This window comes from Castanea sativa, chromosome 11 (genome assembly GCF_040712315.1).
Source record: "Castanea sativa cultivar Marrone di Chiusa Pesio chromosome 11, ASM4071231v1".
Taxonomy (NCBI): Eukaryota; Viridiplantae; Streptophyta; class Magnoliopsida; order Fagales; family Fagaceae; genus Castanea; species Castanea sativa.
In genome coordinates, this window is record NC_134023.1 from 38,700,838 (window position 1) to 38,719,038 (window position 18,201).

Consider the following 18,201-nt stretch of genomic DNA (forward strand, 5'->3'; position numbering starts at 1 on the left):
AGTAAAAATTAAGTGTTATTAAATTTATTGAAAAAAAATTATATTATATATATATTAGCCTCTACGCCTGAGCACGTGCTCTTCTATTTTTTTGAGGTAAAAGTTAATAATTTACCTTTATTATAATTTAAAAATATATTTTTTAATTTTTCAAATAAATAAAAAGAATAAACTTTAGAAATAAGTCATAACTGTAATTTTTTTTTTAAACGTGAAGGAAAAAAAAATCTTAAATTTTAGAAGTTTTATTTTTGAATTCAAAATAAAATTTATTATTTGACATTTATGTCCCTATTTCTAAATGAAGTTGCCCTTCATTAATGAAAGATATTTTTGAACCACAAAAAAGTCCAGTTGAAAGATAGAAATCCTCTTTTATATATATATATATATATATATATATATATATATATATATATATATATATATATTAATCAATCTATTAGAATTTGTGACTGCCCAAGAATAAGTACTTAGGGAGTGTACAAGTTGAAGTATCTTGTTCATGTCATTACATTGTCCTCCCTTTAAAGAGAGGGCAATAATTGTTGGAGGTTAAGATGGAAGAAATTTTACATTTCAAATAAGATGACACCGACATTGATGAAAGTAAGAAAAATAAAAGAGAAGGGGGAGGGCGACAATAGAAGAGAGGGAGAAAGATGGATATTTTGGCGATGGTAATAAGATATGTATACAAAAAAATTATTTAAAATTATGTGTTTGTTCATATACGTAGAATCAATTTCTCATGAATAAGACTACACCTAAAATTTATGAACATCTCGTCACATTCTTAGAATTGGAAAAATTCAAGTCGAGCAAGCCAGGGTGGAATGGGGAATTTTGCCTTCCTAATAATGAGTACCTACTTTTTAATAATTAAGTCACATTATGTTATGGGACGAAGTGAGGTTCCTATGAAACATAATTGAAACACATACTCTTTCCAATTGGTTTTTCTTTTTAGATAACATAGGAGAGGATATATTATATAACCAAAAAAAAAAAAAATCAAGTTCCTTAAATCATCAGAGGTGTAGAACCACCAGGATTATCTACAACAAAATGGGGATAAAGTTTTATCAACACCCCAACCCATCCTATCAAACATAACAGCATGCTTAATAAAAGCTGAGCATTCTATCCAATTGGTTATGATATAAATCAAAATGAAAGGAAATTATAGTATTAAAATGCTTTTTCTCTACCATTTTTAATCCAAACTTAATTCACTTGTGTTATATACTTATATGCCATCGAAAAGCTTGTTTCGAGTGGAAAGCTTATAATACCGAAACTTAAGCTCGAAGTCTTGGTGTTCCAAACTAGGTTTTCTATTTTCTCTCAAAATAAATAATTATAATAATAAAAAGAATTGATATTTGGGAGTATGTTCACGAGTGTGTTTACTATAACATAATTAAATTTCATGCTCTAAAGTTTAAACAAACACAGTGTGTGCAATGTGAGACCCAAATGTGCACTTTAAAAAAGTATGACAAGTATGTTAACAATAGTACACAATGAGTTTATCAAAAAAAAAAAAATAGTACACAATGAGGAATTTAAAATCACTATTGCTTTTTCATACTTACCTCTCTCTCTCATTGAGGAAATGATGTCACAAGATTTAAAATTACTATTGCTTTTTCATACTTACCTCTCACTCATTGAGGAAATGATGTCACTAGATTTTTGTAGTTTGCTTTAAGTCGTCCAAAGCTAACCCCTACGCATTGCAGACCACTAATCCAAAACGCAACTTCTGTTCTAGCTGTATATATTTTAACCACAAACTCGGTACCCAGCAACATCTTACATCGTATTCTTTTTTACACTTAAAAAACAATTCATGAACATTAACATTTTAACTTTTCAAATTTTCAATTCCTTTAAAAAAATTAAGCAAACAACAACGAAACAACTAGATGATCATCAATTTTAGAAGACAATTTGTTTTATACATAAATATTAAACATTTAAAGATTTAGCTTATAAAAATTTTGAAAACAAAAAAATATATTTGAATCACACTACTCTCAAAAGAACATATATTATTTTAAAGTTTAAAAAAGGTTGAAACCTTGAGGGTTTAATTTGTTACTTTTTGAAACCTCATGATTTAATTTATTGCTTTTGAAACTATATAATTTAATTATTATATTTTAAAACCTCATGTCTTTATTTGTTACTTTTAAAATTATAGGGTTTAATTGAACACATATTTTGAAACAACATGATACATGAACACAAATTTTGATACGTGTTATGAAACTCCCGAGCCAAAATCGAACATAGATAATTAAAACAAAGTTCATCCTAATAAAAACAAGTTTAATTTCACGTACTTGCAATTAATATACCAAAAAAAAAAATAACAATAAAAAATCATATATTCATGAACTCAACATTCAAATCATATAGCACAAAAAAAGAAAAAAAAAGAAGATATGAATCGATCATCACCTACAAACGCTTCTCTAATCATGACTCCTGACTGAGCATGATGCATCAATCATCATCCTTTATGAATATTTGCTTGATCTCTAATCCTAAGAATCTCTATGTTCTCCTCTTTAGGAACATGATACATGAGCCGTCCTCATATCACTAGGTGAAATAGTATGAACTCTAAAGGTCAATCAATTTGCTGAATGCGTTAAGAAAGCTGTGGTCTTATTTGAATCCTTTCGAATGATTGATTTTGAGTGTAAACCAATAGTGGGAAAAGAGTTGAATGTAAGCTGGAAATATTTTTCTGACAAAGAAAATCTTGTGGGTGCTGTAATTTTAGAGAAATGGTTAGGTTAGACACAGACCAAATTTTAGAAGAGTGATATATATAGTAAGGTGTCGGAATGGAGACCTCTTTTCAATTGCACTCTCCTTCTATTTATAGAAGGAGTGTCCTACGGCTACGATTTCCTAGAGATCTTGGAATAAATAATTAAAGTAGAAAATCACTAGCCTTATCCTTATCTTGTAGACTTATCGTTGCGTAATCTAGTAGGTAATGTAAGCCTTTCGATGAACCAATCGAATTTAGGTATTGGGTGACTTTTACTAGGTCATCCAAGCTGCAGGGTCGATACAAATAAAAAAAATGAATTAATCCTATGCATTCACGTTTAGCTTTCCGCATCTCAATATCTAATCTTATTCCACAATATTCCAAATGTCATTTCAATACTTCATAGAGTGTTAGCACTTAACAGAGTCCTCTTAAAAAAAAAAAAAAAAAAAAAAAACGCACTTAATAGAGTCATCGAAACCCCCCCCCCCCCCCCCCCCCCCCTTTTTTTTTAGATTCTATTTTCCTTTTGATATTTAATTTAGATATATTCTTGAATATTTATACAAGGACTTAGTGAATCAAATGCACTGAACCTGTTGGCGTAGGTCTAGTGAATTCAGTGCACTGAACCTGTTGAGATGATAACACGTTACTAAAAGTAGACACATGTTACTATCACAACAGGTTTAATGCAATTGTTGGACACAAGCTTTGCCCATTATACACACAAAATTGAATTTAGTAAAGCTATTAGAAATTCATAATTATGAATTCTATTCCATTCCATTTGTAACGGCTGGAATTTTCCATACCAATTAATTAACAAGCACGAACCCTCCCTATATTCCATCTTATTCTAAATTCCCCCACATATTAGTCAATTCCACCTGATATGGTAATTTCGACCAATATGTAAATGAATTTTTTTTCCTAAACCCATTTTTTTTATTACTTTACTCACATATAATATTTTATTATTATTTTTCATTAACAATGTGTTTTTCTTGTTTACTTTACTCACGTAAGACATGGTTTTTTTTTTCTTCTTCATTAAGATATATATTTTTTCCATTTACTCACATAAGACATATATATTATGTCTATGTAATGATGACATTAAGAATGTACATTATTTGATTTTAAACTAGTAATTTGCTATAGTATAATATCCTGTGATGCAAACTTAGATCTATAAATTTTGTAATATATATATATATATATATATATATATATATAGCAATAATTCTAATATGGTACATCAAAATAAATTGGTACCAAAATTTTTCAGTCCAATGGCGAAAACCAGAATGAGGTCCGAAACGGTATTCAAAACATGACTTAGAATTATGTTGTTAAATTATTAAATTTACAATCTCCCAAGAACTTAAAATGTAAATATATAAGAAAGTAGAGAAAATCAATATATAAATCTTAAAATGTAAATACTATTAATTTTTCTCAAAATAATATACAATCTATTTGTTTGTTTGTATAAGTGTGAAAATTCAATTTGCACGGTTTGAAATTGAAACATATCAAATTAAATTAGTCTCATCACACGCGCTTTGCGTATGTGTTTTTATTTTATATATATAATTTTTATTTTAAAAATTCAATCTATAAGTGGATAAAATAATTTGAAAATCAACCGGAAAGTGGCTTTATTTTAGGCAATATTTTAGTAGAATCTAGAGTTGTATTTTTACTTAATTATCCTTTAATTTTACCACTACTTAAACATTAGAGTGGAGAGTATATTTGGAAAAAAAAAAAAAAAAAGGTAAACTTTTTATTTTTATTTTTTTGATACCCTTAAATAGTACTGGGGGCGCGCGCAGAGAGGGGAAAGCAAAGATAGATGGTCAAACCAAGTCAACTTCGAGAATCTAAGCCGATCTTTCATAACATACAGAGTTCCATTTATTTAAGAAACTTTTACTGATTTCGAGGTTAGAATCAATGATATTGTAAGTACATGCATACATGCATATATATATATATATATATATATATATATATATATATATATATATAATTTGAAATTAAAACAAAAGAAAGATAATATACCTTAGTGTAGATGGGAATTTGTGATGACTATATATAATTTAGATCATTTTGGAATGTTCTAAAAAATAAAAACCATAGAAATTTTGGGATAAGTATAAGTAGTTTTTATGTGGGTGTGTGTATATATATCAAAGAGATTTTGGATTGGAGTTTAAAATAGTATTTAAGAAAATATATAAATTAAGAGAAAAGTTAACAAATGTTTAAGGGCATTAATTTATGAGATATTTTTAGAAAATTTTTATGAGAAAATAAAAAAAATAACTAATTTTTTTGACAAATTTTTATATTTTTAATAAAATAGTATCGAAACTTTTTAAAAATGATTTATTAACAAATTCCTTAAGAGGACCAGTTAATCGGACTCATAAATTAATTTAAAGTTTATATAAACAAAAGCAAAGTTTAGTTACAAATTGGTTGTAGCCTAAGGTTACAACTTTACTTAATGAAATAAATATTACTATATATTTTGAAAATCTAACCGTTGAATTACATATTTTTTATGCTCTTAATACACATGTCAAATTTTGTGTCAATCAAATATTATTTATTATATGATCCATAAGCTTATATTTAATACATTATTTTAAATTACAAAAACTTGCAATTTAAACAATATATTGATGACATACCTATTGATCTTTAATTTTCTAAAAAATTTGCAAGTATAGAGGATATAAGAAGAAGATATAATCTAATGGTGAATTTGTCAACATTTACTTTCAATAAAAAGATATTAAGTAAGGTTGTAGGCTAAAGTTATAACCGAATTTGTAGCTAAAATTTGTCTATAAATAAATATATGTTATCATGTTGTCAACTTGTCATTTACTTTGGAATTGGATTGGTTATAAAATAAAAAATAAATAAAAACTTTGGAATTGGATTCTTTGCAACTCTTAGAAAACTATTGGTTAATTAACTGACTCTTATTGTTTGACAATCTTTAGCTTAAAAGCCTTAAATCCATATTATTGGTGGTTTTGGAGATTTCAAACTAGATAAGTTATTATATAGAATGATAGGTTGAGTACGTTCATGCCTTATTTGTGGCCCAACTCCTTTAATTCTTTAGGCTCATCTTTCTTTCTTTTAATTATTATGAGAAAAAGGAGTTCACAAGTGAGTTCACTAACCCCCACTCAAATTTAAACTCTAATCTAAAATATTTATAAACCTGTGTCCAAGCTCGTGAAAATTGAAATCATGTAATAATGCAATAATAGTATCAATTATCATGTAAGTTTGCCCTATCTTATTTTCACAACATATCGAAAGAAAGTATTATTTTGTTATCCCAAAAACATCACTTCTATGGTAGACTAGATGTTATATTTAATTAAGTTTTCTTCTTATAAAAAAAATAATAGTATACAAATTTATGATATTGGTGGAAACTAATTAAAGAGATGTATTTCGTTTAGTTCTTATAGTTATTACCACCACTCCCTTAGTGCGGTGGTCACTCTACAAGTATAAATACTTGTGAGGTGTGAGGGGACAAGGACGGGGGTTCAAGTTTCCAGGAGGGAGCTTCACACACATGTACATATACACTTAGCTTAGATTAAAGAAGAAATTCTATCTTATATATATATATATATATATATATATATATATATAAAACTATAGTTATTAATTTGGTTATAATATTATAAAATTACAGAGAAAGTTTATTTGACTTCAATCAATCTATAAATATAGTACATCGGTGAATAAAGAAGAAAAAATCATGACTGTCAATTAATATCTAATCTAGTGTATTGTGTTGTTTGCAATAAATTTGGCATCTGATAGAATATTTTATTGTTGGAATTCTTTCAAGTTGAAGAGATAAAAAAAATGAAGAATTATTCAACCTCTTATAGCCGATTTATTTTTCTTTCAAATGGAGGATTTGGAGACATTGATAATGGATGAACAAATGAAATTTTGTTGCAGGGATACTTGAATGAGTATAAGATGATGTTTGTCAAATATTGAAATTATAGAAACTCAAATCACATAAATTTTTTTCCCTTCTCTTTAATTAAAAAAATGGTAGCGTCAATAAGGTTTGACTCTAAGGAGGTGTTTGGTTTGTGTTTTCAAACAACAATTTTCAGTTTTTAAACAATATTACACGTATTTTCACACACTTTTTCACCCACACGTATTTTCACAAATGTTTTCAAACAATAATTTTCAGTTTTTAAACACATGTACTAAACGAGCCTATTGTCTCCTTATCATTTGCAATACATAACTAACTGCATTTATATTTGACCCCAAATGTGTCTCCTTATCATTTGCAATACATAACTCACGGCATTTATATTATACTATAAATTTGCTTCTTATTATAACTAGTTATAAACCAGTGTGATGCATGACAACGCTATTGAAAATAAGAACATCTTAGTTTTTTTTTTTTTTTTTTCTCTTTTTTCTTTTAAATTTATTATTTTGAGATGTTTGTAAGTCAGAGATTTGTTTCAATTGTTAAATACCACAATCAAACTACAGGTAACCAATTTCAAGAAGCAAACAGCTTTTTAGGAGTAAAAGTCATCTAATTTATTTAAGTGAGTAAACAGAATGGCTTCAAGGATGATTGCACCAGCTCCCTTGAAGTCAGATTTGGAACACTCGTTCTTAAGAATTTGAGAGGATGAATCATCGAAGCTCTTATATGTGACAAATTTCACCAGAAATAAACATCGTTCTTCATTGCATTATTATTATTTGTAATATGCCAACCAAGAGCAAAGCTAGCAAATAAACTATATAGGGTAAGACTTGGATCACTGAGTATTACTTCTCTAAAGCTTAAATACACATTTTCTCTCTTAGGTTTTTTTTTTTTTTTTTTTTTTTTCAAGATTCAATTATATCATTGTGCCTATGCATTGCAGTAATATAGTCAAGGCAATGTTCACAAAGAACTATGCCTATAAAAATGCCTCGAATTATTCTTAATTCCATTTTAAAAAAAATAGGGCCAATTTTACCTTTGCCTACAAGTGAAAAATTAAAAAACGTGCCTAACCACAATGTGTAATCTATAATTAACCCTTAAATAAAAGTTACTTGTATTTATTTAACAGCTCATGATGGCATTCTTATGAGACATTGGTATACGTTATATTTTATTTGGGTAAACATGAAAAATTGATACATGGGATTTTCCTCTATATTTATTATATTCTATCTCATTAAAGAAAATATAGTTTTTCTTTTGAGAAACTAAAAAAAAATATAGTTAAGATTTATATATTGATAGAATGATAATGAGGTGGTCTTATCTATGTAAGCAAGTATGGAGCTATTTATTGGCATCCCCATCTCCCCCCCCCCCCCCCATTTTTTTTTGTTTAGGTACTAATTTTAGCAATTTGGTTCAATAAAATTACTACCATAATAACAAAAATTACCAATAACAAAACTTAAAAAAATTAAGTCCAATCAACAAATTTTACCCAAAACATACAACACAACCTTTCAAAAGAAAAATGAAACAAAATAATTTTTTCCTTACCCAGCAATAGATACACACATCAAAAACACAAAAAAATAATAATAATAATAATAAAATAAAATCCTAAACGGCTAAATAGCCTAACTAAGAGAAAAAAGAGTGAGAAACTAATGAAGGTGCATTTTTAGTTCTGAATGTTAACAAAACTAAGCTTCACGACAAAATGAAAGATAAGTTTTTTTAAGGATGTTATAATGTTATTCATTAAAAGATAAAAGAGACATCGTTGTGACAATTAGTACGGATTTAGTCTTAAATGATTTCTATTTTGTATCTCAAAAAAAAAAAAAAATCTTAAATGATTTATGGTTTAAAATAATGCTGAGTTTAATTTTCATAAATGATTGCATTGTAATTTATTAAGAAATAACAATGATTTTGTGTTTATTTGTTCACAATTTGTTAATACTACATAAATGCTTATTTGAAGATTTATAATGACCTTTTGTTTTGTTTATATTTTTGCCCCTTAACTACAATATTTATTATATTCTATCTCATTAAAGAAAATATAGTTTTTCTTTTGAGAAACTAAAAAAAAATATAGTTAAGATTTTATATATTGATAAAATGATGATGAGGTGGTCTTATCTATGTAAGCAAGTATGGAGCTATTTATTATTGGCATCCCCCCCCCCCCACACCCCCCCCCCCCCCAATTTGTTTTGTTTTGTTTTGTTTTGTTTAGGTACTAATTTTAGCAATTTGGTTCAATAAAATTACTATCATAATAACAAAAATTACAAATAACAAAACTAAAAAAAATTAAGTCCAATTAACAAATTTTACCCAAAACATAAAACCCAACCTTTTAAAAGAAAAATGAAACAAAATAATTTTTTCTTTACCCAGCAATAGATACACACGTAAAAAACACACAAAAAATAATAATAAAATAAAATCCTAAACAGCTAAGTAGCCTAACTAAGGGAAAAAAGAGTGAGAAACTACTGAACGAGCATTTTTAGTTATGAATGTCATCAAAACTAAGCTTCACAACAAAATGAAAGATAAGTTTTTTTTATGGATGTTATAATGTTATTCATTAAAAGCGACATCGTTGTGACAATTAGTACGAATTCAATCTTAAATGATTTATGGTTTAAAATAATGCTGAGTTTAATTTCCATAAATAATTACATTGTAATTTATTAAGAAATAACAATGATTTTGTGTTTTTGACTTTGTTGACCATTTGTTAATGCTGCATAGATACTTATTTGAAGATTTGTAATGACCTTTTGTTTTGTTTATATTTTTGCCCCTTAACTACAAGTGACAGATCCGTCTCTCTGTGTAGGGTAGTGTTATTACTGTGATCTTTTTTGTTTTTTTTTGATAAATTGTTTTTATTGTTTGTGATCATTGCTACTAATCCTTTTTCAAATGTGAAAAAGAAAAAAAATGACATTGCAACAGATCTGCCATAATGAGTGTGACAAAATCATCCTATGACAAAGCAGTTGTGGTTGTTGAGTAGGCTTTGTGCGATGTATCAAACCTTACTGAGTAAGATTCATAACTAAACATGTACTAGACTTCCATGAGAACAATAAGTATACGCTATCTATATCAGCAGAACATACTATTGAAATGTCAATGATTGTACTTCAAAGGAATGTTCGCATACATATTCCAGTCAAACTCAAACCGACATTTTCTTTTTATCTAAATTAAACTTGTCACTAAAAAAAGTATAAAGTATTAATATTATTTCTTTTATTTTCATTCTTACACCATTAATGCCTCTCTTCAACCCACAAATCTTAAACTTGGTAGGCCGATGCTATTTGTTTGCAAACAAAAATGAGAATTAGTCTTTTTTTTTTTTTTTTTTTTTTTTATAAAGTACAAATCTTACAATAGTTCATTTTCTAAAAGTGTAATTTATGTCGGTTGAACAAACAAGAAAAAAAAAAAGTAATGTCAATCAAACATATACTAGTTCAATTTTGAACAGAACTTAATATAAAATCAGATTATTTTAAACATGAATTTTTTTTAATAATTAAACATAATTTCAATTTATATACTAATTGTTAATATTCAAGTTTTCTGCCCAAAAATTTAAACATCTAAAAATACTATGTTTGAGTGTGAATGATCAAACACTTTTTCTTGGCCAGCCAATTATCACTCCATGGGAGTAGGATCAATCTAAATAAATAGATAAATAATACAGATTTAGTAGCTCTTAGTGGAAAAAATAGTAAACAAAGGTCAAAACAGTCTCAGGCAAAGAATGAAAAAAAGAAAGACATTCTACTAAAATAAAAAGTAATTTTATGTACACAACAATTTTCACAATAAATTTCACAATTATTAAAATTTTTTAATTATTATTAATTTTACCACACCGTTAATAATTTGCCATCTCAAACCATTGTGAGATTTATGGTAAAATTATATTGTAACTATATCATTGTTGGTAGAATAATAAAAAGTAAAAGATCCAATAAAAGCAAAAACGTGTTGATTTGGAACTCTATTTTTTTTTCTCTCTCTCTCTCTTCTGAATGAGCTGTTCATCCCAACCAAAAAATAGCTAAAACCCAAAATCCAATTCACACCCACCTTCTTAAAAATAGTATTATAAATACCACACCCTTCCAAATCTCCCACCAAACCCCTCATCTGCGAAATCGCCAAGAAAGTGAGTTGAAAAACACAACGCAACACAAGCACACCCACAGACAAAAAACAAAAAGAAAAAGAAAAAACTCTCTCTCAGAGAGATATGATGTGGAATCGATCAGAGGACAAGGTTTTCGAGCAAGCACTGGTGATGGTCCCTGAGGATGTTCCAGACAGGTGGCAGAGGATTGCAGAGCAAATTCCAGGAAAGTCACCGAGAGATGTGAAGGAACACTATGATGATCTTGTACATGATGTGCTTGAGATCGATTCTGGTCGAGTTGAACTACCGAGTTATGCTGATGATGATGACTCAGACTCTGGCGGACATGGTGGATGGGACTCACCGAGTAATCAGAATCAGATCTCTTTCTCGAATCATAACAACAAGCCTAAGCACTCTGACTCCGAAAGGAAAAAGGGTACTCCTTGGACTGAAGAAGAGCACAGGTATACAAAATTATGTCAAAATTCTCTCTTTTCTAATAGTTTGGTGGCTGAGAAAATGAAGGAAAGGAAAAAAACTTTTCTGCGTTTTCTTTATTTTCTTTGATTGAGGGGATTGGTATTGTTGTTTTCTTTATTTTCTTTTACTGTCAATTGGGTTTTTATATGTCTCTGTTTTTTGTTGTTATTTCTTTTCTGCTATGAAAGGTATAAACTTTATTGGGAAGTTGTGTAAAAAATTCGATTTTTCTGTTCTTTTTGTCTCTCTTAGACTCTTCTGAGTAGATTTTTTTGGTTTTAATTTGCCAAATAATGAATATAATGCGATTTTGAATCTCAAGATTTTTCCCAGCCCAAAAAGATTGATTTTTTTATACATATAATAGGAAATTTTCTAGGTAGACAAACTGTGATTGTGTTGAAATGTGTTTTTTAATCTTTAAAGATAGTTGCTGTATTTTGTTGGAAATTTTCTTGAATTTCTGTTTGACAAATCGGGGGAAGTAATAGTTGGAGACTATTGGTCAATGGATTTTGTGATTTCCATAGTGAATCAAGTAGCTTCCATCAACTTATAAAGATTTTACCATTGATCCCAAAACTTAATTTGTGCTCATGTGGCCTTTCATATGATATATGTCACGATAGGATTATAATTTATTAGTATATTTTTGTGTATGAAATGTTATGGCAATGTCAGGGGTGATCTATGAGTGCTAGATTGTATTGGTATATATATTTGAATGTTATTTTTTTGGTTGTTGATTTTCCATTTGTATCATTACAGGTTATTTCTAACTGGACTGAAGAAATTTGGAAAGGGTGATTGGAGGAGCATTTCAAGGAATGTGGTTGTGACGAGAACACCGACTCAGGTGGCTAGCCATGCCCAGAAGTACTTCCTTCGTCAGAATTCGGTGAAGAAAGAGAGGAAGAGGTCAAGCATCCATGACATTACTGCAGACAACAATCCGGTAGCTCTTCCGGTCAATCAGAGTTGGCTTCCACCTCCAGGTAGTGCTGTTCAACAGCAACAGGTTTATCAACCGATTACCATGCCGCCACATTTGCCTGGTCAAGTGAGCTCAATGGGGTACCAAAACTTTGGCTTTCCAATGTAAAGATGCACAGGAGCTATAGCCTCTGTATATAAAGCATTAATCTTTAATTAGGAAATCCAACTTGTAAAGTTCTGCCTTTGGCTTTGTTAGGTGTTTGATGGTTAGGAGTATTGTGAAGTGAATTTGTTCATGGTAGGTAGTGGTCTGAAGTCCTTTAGTAAAGTAAAAGAAAATTACTTGTTCGAGAAAATAGTGTGGTCTTATACGGAACTTTTAGGAATGGATCAATAACAAATACGAATTCTTTTCAATTCAGGGTTTGGAATTGAATGCCTTCTTCTGCATTATCAAAATTCTTAGTTTTGTAATTTTCTGTTAGATGATATTTGATACTTGTCTGATCTTTAGTTTGACTGAAAATGACATTTATGGCCATGCTGCCATTTTGCTTCCAACTTTCAACTAGTATCTATCTTGTTTTTTGAATTTTTTGGCCTACGTAACTGTAAAAAAGTTTTCAAATCTCAACATTGGCAGTATTTTAGTATGTGTGTCAAATGATATTATGTGCTATAGAGTATTTGTTTGTAAGGAAAAGCCTTGTACTTTTACATATTCAGTTACATATAAATAGAGAAGCCTAGTACTTTTGGTGAATTAGTATTGGAGTCTAAATCTTAACTCTAGTCTCGTATATATATGTAACAAGGTCTGGACTGTATGGTCAAGCGCAGTGGTATTAGTTGCATTTGAATTATCTCCAATATTTGGAGTTAGTTGTTCTTGCCAATGCCATTAGTTTTTTTTTTTTTTTTTTTTTTGAGTTTTGAATTTTGCGTTTTTGAGGAGGTTTCATGTTAAATTCATTGGTTTCAAGTGGTGGGCAGCATTTATTGTTAGGAATGATCCATTCACGTTTAAATCCTCTAATCAATATCAGTATATATATATATATATATTGAAGTAGTAACTTCATGTTGGTGAGAGGTTGTGCCATGTTACGCATTCCTTGTAGTTCTTTTTATATAGGCTTTTACTTCAAAGAGTTTGCATTTGTATAAAATTATTAGTTCATTGAATTAGCACATGGAGTAAATGTATATACTAATTATCTATAGTTGTGCACTAATTATTTATATTAAATGAATTCATAAGATTATTTTTATAAACTCTATTTAGGAAATAATTTTTAGTTGGAATAATAAAAATAGATTTACAATATGACATTCTTCCTCATGTTTAGTTGTTTTGTCAACAATTGACACAAAAACTAAAAAAAAAAAAAAATTACTTGTGAATTCACTAAATTTAATCTTAACCCTTTAAATTTCCTAACGTGTCTATTTAAGAAATAATTTTTAGTTGGAATAATAATATTAGATTTACAATATGACATTTTTCCTCATGTTTATTTGCTTTGACAAAAATTATAAAAAAAATTAAATATTTGGGAATTCAATAAAAATTAATCTTAACCCTTTAAATATCTAATTCTTTTCAGTGATATGTAATATATATGTGTGTGTGTGTGTGTGTGTGTGTGTGTATGTATGTGTGTGTGTGGAACTATTGTAGTATTTATTCTATGTAATTAGAAAGATAACTATTAATATGAATATGTTTATTTTGTTATATTAATTATTTTAAGCATAATGAAATTTTAATATCATTTTTCTAAAATTTATATGAGAAACAATTGATTTTTTTATACAAGGAACAACTGATTTGAAGTATAGTATTTTTACTAAAATTTTAGTTTTCTTTGCAACAATTGAAACAAAGTTCAACAAAAGGGGTGGGTTTCAATTAGCTCAACTGGTAAAGTTTCTGATAGTTGTATAAGAGATTTGGAGTTCAATCCCCGCCTACACCAAAAACTGATTGATGTCTTGGTTTAATAATAAAAAGCTATTATCAGGAGCAGATGCCATATGTTAAAACCCTCTTAAAAAAAAAAAAAAAGTCCAACAAAAAGGTAAAAAAAAAAGAATTTAACTAACAAAATCTAGAATGTAAAAAAAAAAAATTGAAGGATATTTGCATTTTTTGTAGGCATGAAACATGCCTATCTATATGAGCCACTATATCATGCAATTTTCAATTTAAACACACATATATAATATGATCAAATCACTACGCTATTCTTAGTATCTTATTATTTTGTTTATAAAATAACTAAAGATTACCTTTGTTTACTAGGAAAATTATTAAATTTTTTGTTTATACATGGATCGTTGAAGGTGAGAGTTTTGAATTTAAATATCTCTATTGGAAATTGAGTTGTTAACCAATTAAACTAAATTTTAATGAAATATTGGAGAAAACTAATAATGAGTTGCACCGCACATCATACTGAAACTCAGTTAGTTTTCTCTAATTTTTAACCCGATGCAAGATGTGTGTTTCATTACCTTAGTCTTAAAACACCTACATAAATCACATAAACAAAATAATTGTCATTTGTCTCACATTTTGATTAAAAATGGGAGAGTATCAAAGGCTTTGATGGAAAAGAAAATCTTATCCTTGTATCCCTATTAATAAATGGGAGAAAATGAGACTCAATCTATTTATTTAAAGTTATTTTCCTTAGCACATGATTCACATGTGACATGACAATTCTTCTTTTTTTTTTTTTTTTTTTTTTTTTTAATTTGTGGTACGTGACTATTTTTCAACCATTTGCCTATCGGCCATATGTCATCCATATAATCCGGCCACGCTGCTGAGTGGCAGTGCTGAGTACGTATATACACAAAACACGGTTACTCAGAGTTGACCTTAACACCAATTTCTATCACCAGTCACCGAATCAAACACACGTGTTTGGAAACTGGCAATGTAAAGACCACACATCCTGTCATGATTGCAGCACATGTTTCAACGATTTCTGTCAGCAATTCACCTAATTCTAAAAAAATCCAAAGAAAAATCTAACACCATCTTTTATTTATGATTAAAAATCAATTTTTTGTTATTGGTACGCATCTCATGCATTTTATTAGTAATACAACATGATCATCACTGCCGTATTTAGCTCTCTCGCCTTTTGTTTTTGTCTTGTTTGGTCGTTAATTGGTACTTCAGTAAAAATGAAAATCAGCAAACATAGGACAAACTAACCGTGCAAGAGATAATGCAAATATATAATGACACATCCTTCAAACAGCTTGCTGCAGATTTTCCTCCTAGATTTCAAGTCCAAAAAGTAAGCACCTAATTTTTTTCTTTTTGGGAAAACATTCTTTAACACTTGTTAATGTATACTTCATACACACACCATACATAATTTCACTTGCATTGTCCTTATTTTTTAAGTATGTCTACACTTAACACATGAAATGGGGTGATGTGTATGATAAATATACGCTAACCTGTGTGCACTAATCGGTGCATTTTTAATTTTTTGGATTAAAATTAAGCTCCAAGCTATGAATTCATTGAGTGACAAATTAAAGGAATGATGTGTAAGAGACAACTGGCAACTGATAACAAGAATTAAATATCTTGGAACCACTTTGCTCATTCATTTTTCTTAACAAACAAATGTTACCTATAGGAAATCGTCACAAGATCATTATAAAGGAAAACCTTCCATCCAAATATTTTAAACATCACCAAAAAAATTGCTGAGGATCTCCAAAAAAAAAAAAAAATTGTGGCGTTTTTTCAAATTAGCGATCTATATTAGGCTTTGGGTGTAAGCCTGGCCTTGATAGCTTGAAAAACTTGGCCTAGATCCCATCATCAATACCAGTATTGAACACAGTGGTAGGAACTGAGATGATTCCAGCATTTGCGCTCCCAAATGCAGAGATGGCTATTGCAGAATTCTTTGCATCACGATTGAACTGGTAGTGAACTAGTCCCTTGGGAAACAAAACATGTCACCTGCTGGGAGTGTCCGGGTGAAGAGCTTGTTAGTAGTATTTCCAAACCCAACTTCCAGAGCACCATCAAGAAGAAACAAGAGCTCCGCAGGGCAGGGATAGAGCCAAGATTTTGAGTTAGTGGGCGGCTTTAGTGTTGGCTATGTTCTGCTACTTCTTAACTGTAGAGTTTTTTTTTTTTTCGTGTGGGTAAGAAAAAAATTATTTTTATTTAGAATTTTTTAAAGGGCTGGGTTTTTTAATTTGGATAAAATTGGTTAATTGAGCTTAATTTTTTCTTATTAAGTTTTAGTACGGGTAATTTTTGTTGTTGAGTTATTTTTTTGGGTTTATATATTTTGTTTTAAATTTTAGATCTATAAATTTTTTTATGGTCACTAAAATGAGAAAAGTGCTAGAGTTACAAATTTTTTTATAAATTACTGATGTAATAAGTGGTTACTAATAAGTAAAAAAATTATGTTAGTAGTGGGCTCATATGTGAATCACTAAGAATTTGCTACTAAAACAGTTTGTAAAAATGTTGTAAAAATATTTGTGGGTATAACATTACTCTTAAAAAAATCAATGATATTGTTTAAAGGAAATAAAATGTAATTTTATAGAATAAAATTGCTAAAATTAGCTCCCTAATCCAATGGTGGCCCTGTCCCTACGGCAGAGTGAGGATGGGTGTGAGGTGGGTTGATAGAGCCAGCTGGGTATTGGAGAACCGCAAAGGAAACACTTCGGCCGTTAAGAGCTGGAAATTCACTAATTCAGCCAAGCCTGCTTTTGTAACAGTAAAAGTTGTTGGTGCCTGCTTTTGTAACAGTAAAAGTTGTTGGTGGATTTGCTCTTTAAAGAGCCCTCGTGCCAGTGAATGTGAATAAGTTGCCATCAACTTTGGTTACATTTGGTGGGACTAAAAAGTCTGAGGTGATATCTGCATTTTTGGCAATCACCATATGAAGGGTCCGTTTAGATACCGTTTATTTTGCTGAAAATTGAAAATAATAAAAAAAATAAAAAAGTTATTGTTCACGCATTTGGCACTGTTCATGGACAATGAACAATGCAAGAGGCGCTCTCTAGGAAAGAAAAAAAAAGAAAGAGGAAACGCAGACGCGCAAAACGCGCTGCTTTTCAGCTATCCAAACCACAACGAAGACGGAAGAGTAGTGAAGGCTACTACAAGAGCAAAGAAGAATCCATGGTAGAACTAAAAGTACAAAATAGAATTTGATTTAATTTGTTTTATATTTTTATTTTTATACAAGATAGAAATTCTACTCTAACCTAATCTATGTGTATATATGTATGAAATTCCATCCTACACCCCACAAGCACTTGTACTTGTAAAGTCAGGAGTGACCATCACACTAAGAGTGTGCGGTGGTTGATATGTTAACATAACTAAAATAATACAAATTATAGCCAGCTCATTAATTATTATGCTTAGTCGATCTATCTACATGAAAAAGAATTGTATGCCATCCCATTAATAAACGATAAATTATGTTCAACAAATGAAGCTTTTAAGTCCTTAGAATTTGCAGCCAATTTTTGGGAAGATCATCATATGAAAAATAATATAAAATAAGAAAGCCACCATTCATGGTTTTGGAAAATCATTTACATTTGTTAAGCTATCGTTTTTCATGTAACATTTATGTTAGCTTTATTCCATAACAAAAAGTGTTGTAATTGTATTAATTTATTTTCTTATATTTTATGGCATTTTATTGTAATGAGTGTAGTATTAAGTTAGTGAAGATTGCTCAAGATAGTAAAGTTTGCGACTTG

General features: G+C 29.2%; 1 protein-coding gene and 1 pseudogene across 1 annotated transcript; one reads left to right on the forward strand and one right to left on the reverse strand.

The window, feature by feature from the left end:
* Positions 1-10,966: 10,966 nt before the first annotated feature.
* Positions 10,967-12,837, forward strand: LOC142614697 (transcription factor SRM1). Its single transcript, XM_075787255.1, has 2 exons — positions 10,967-11,468; positions 12,253-12,837. Exons 1-2 carry the CDS (start codon positions 11,122-11,124, stop codon positions 12,584-12,586), a joined length of 681 nt encoding a protein of 226 aa, XP_075643370.1. The 5' UTR covers positions 10,967-11,121; the 3' UTR covers positions 12,587-12,837.
* Positions 12,838-16,200: 3,363 nt separating this feature from the next.
* Positions 16,201-17,363, reverse strand: LOC142616472 (germin-like protein 9-3; annotated as a pseudogene).
* Between the last annotated feature and the right edge of the window lie 838 nt (positions 17,364-18,201).

Bases quoted from the DNA above. Each gene is read 5' to 3' on its own strand.
- LOC142614697 (XM_075787255.1), top strand. From the start codon at position 11,122: ATGATGTGGAATCGATCAGAGGACAAGGTTTTCGAGCAAGCACTGGTG. The intron at 11,469-12,252 runs GTATACAAAATT...GTATCATTACAG, and splicing joins TGGACTGAAGAAGAGCACAG to GTTATTTCTAACTGGACTGA.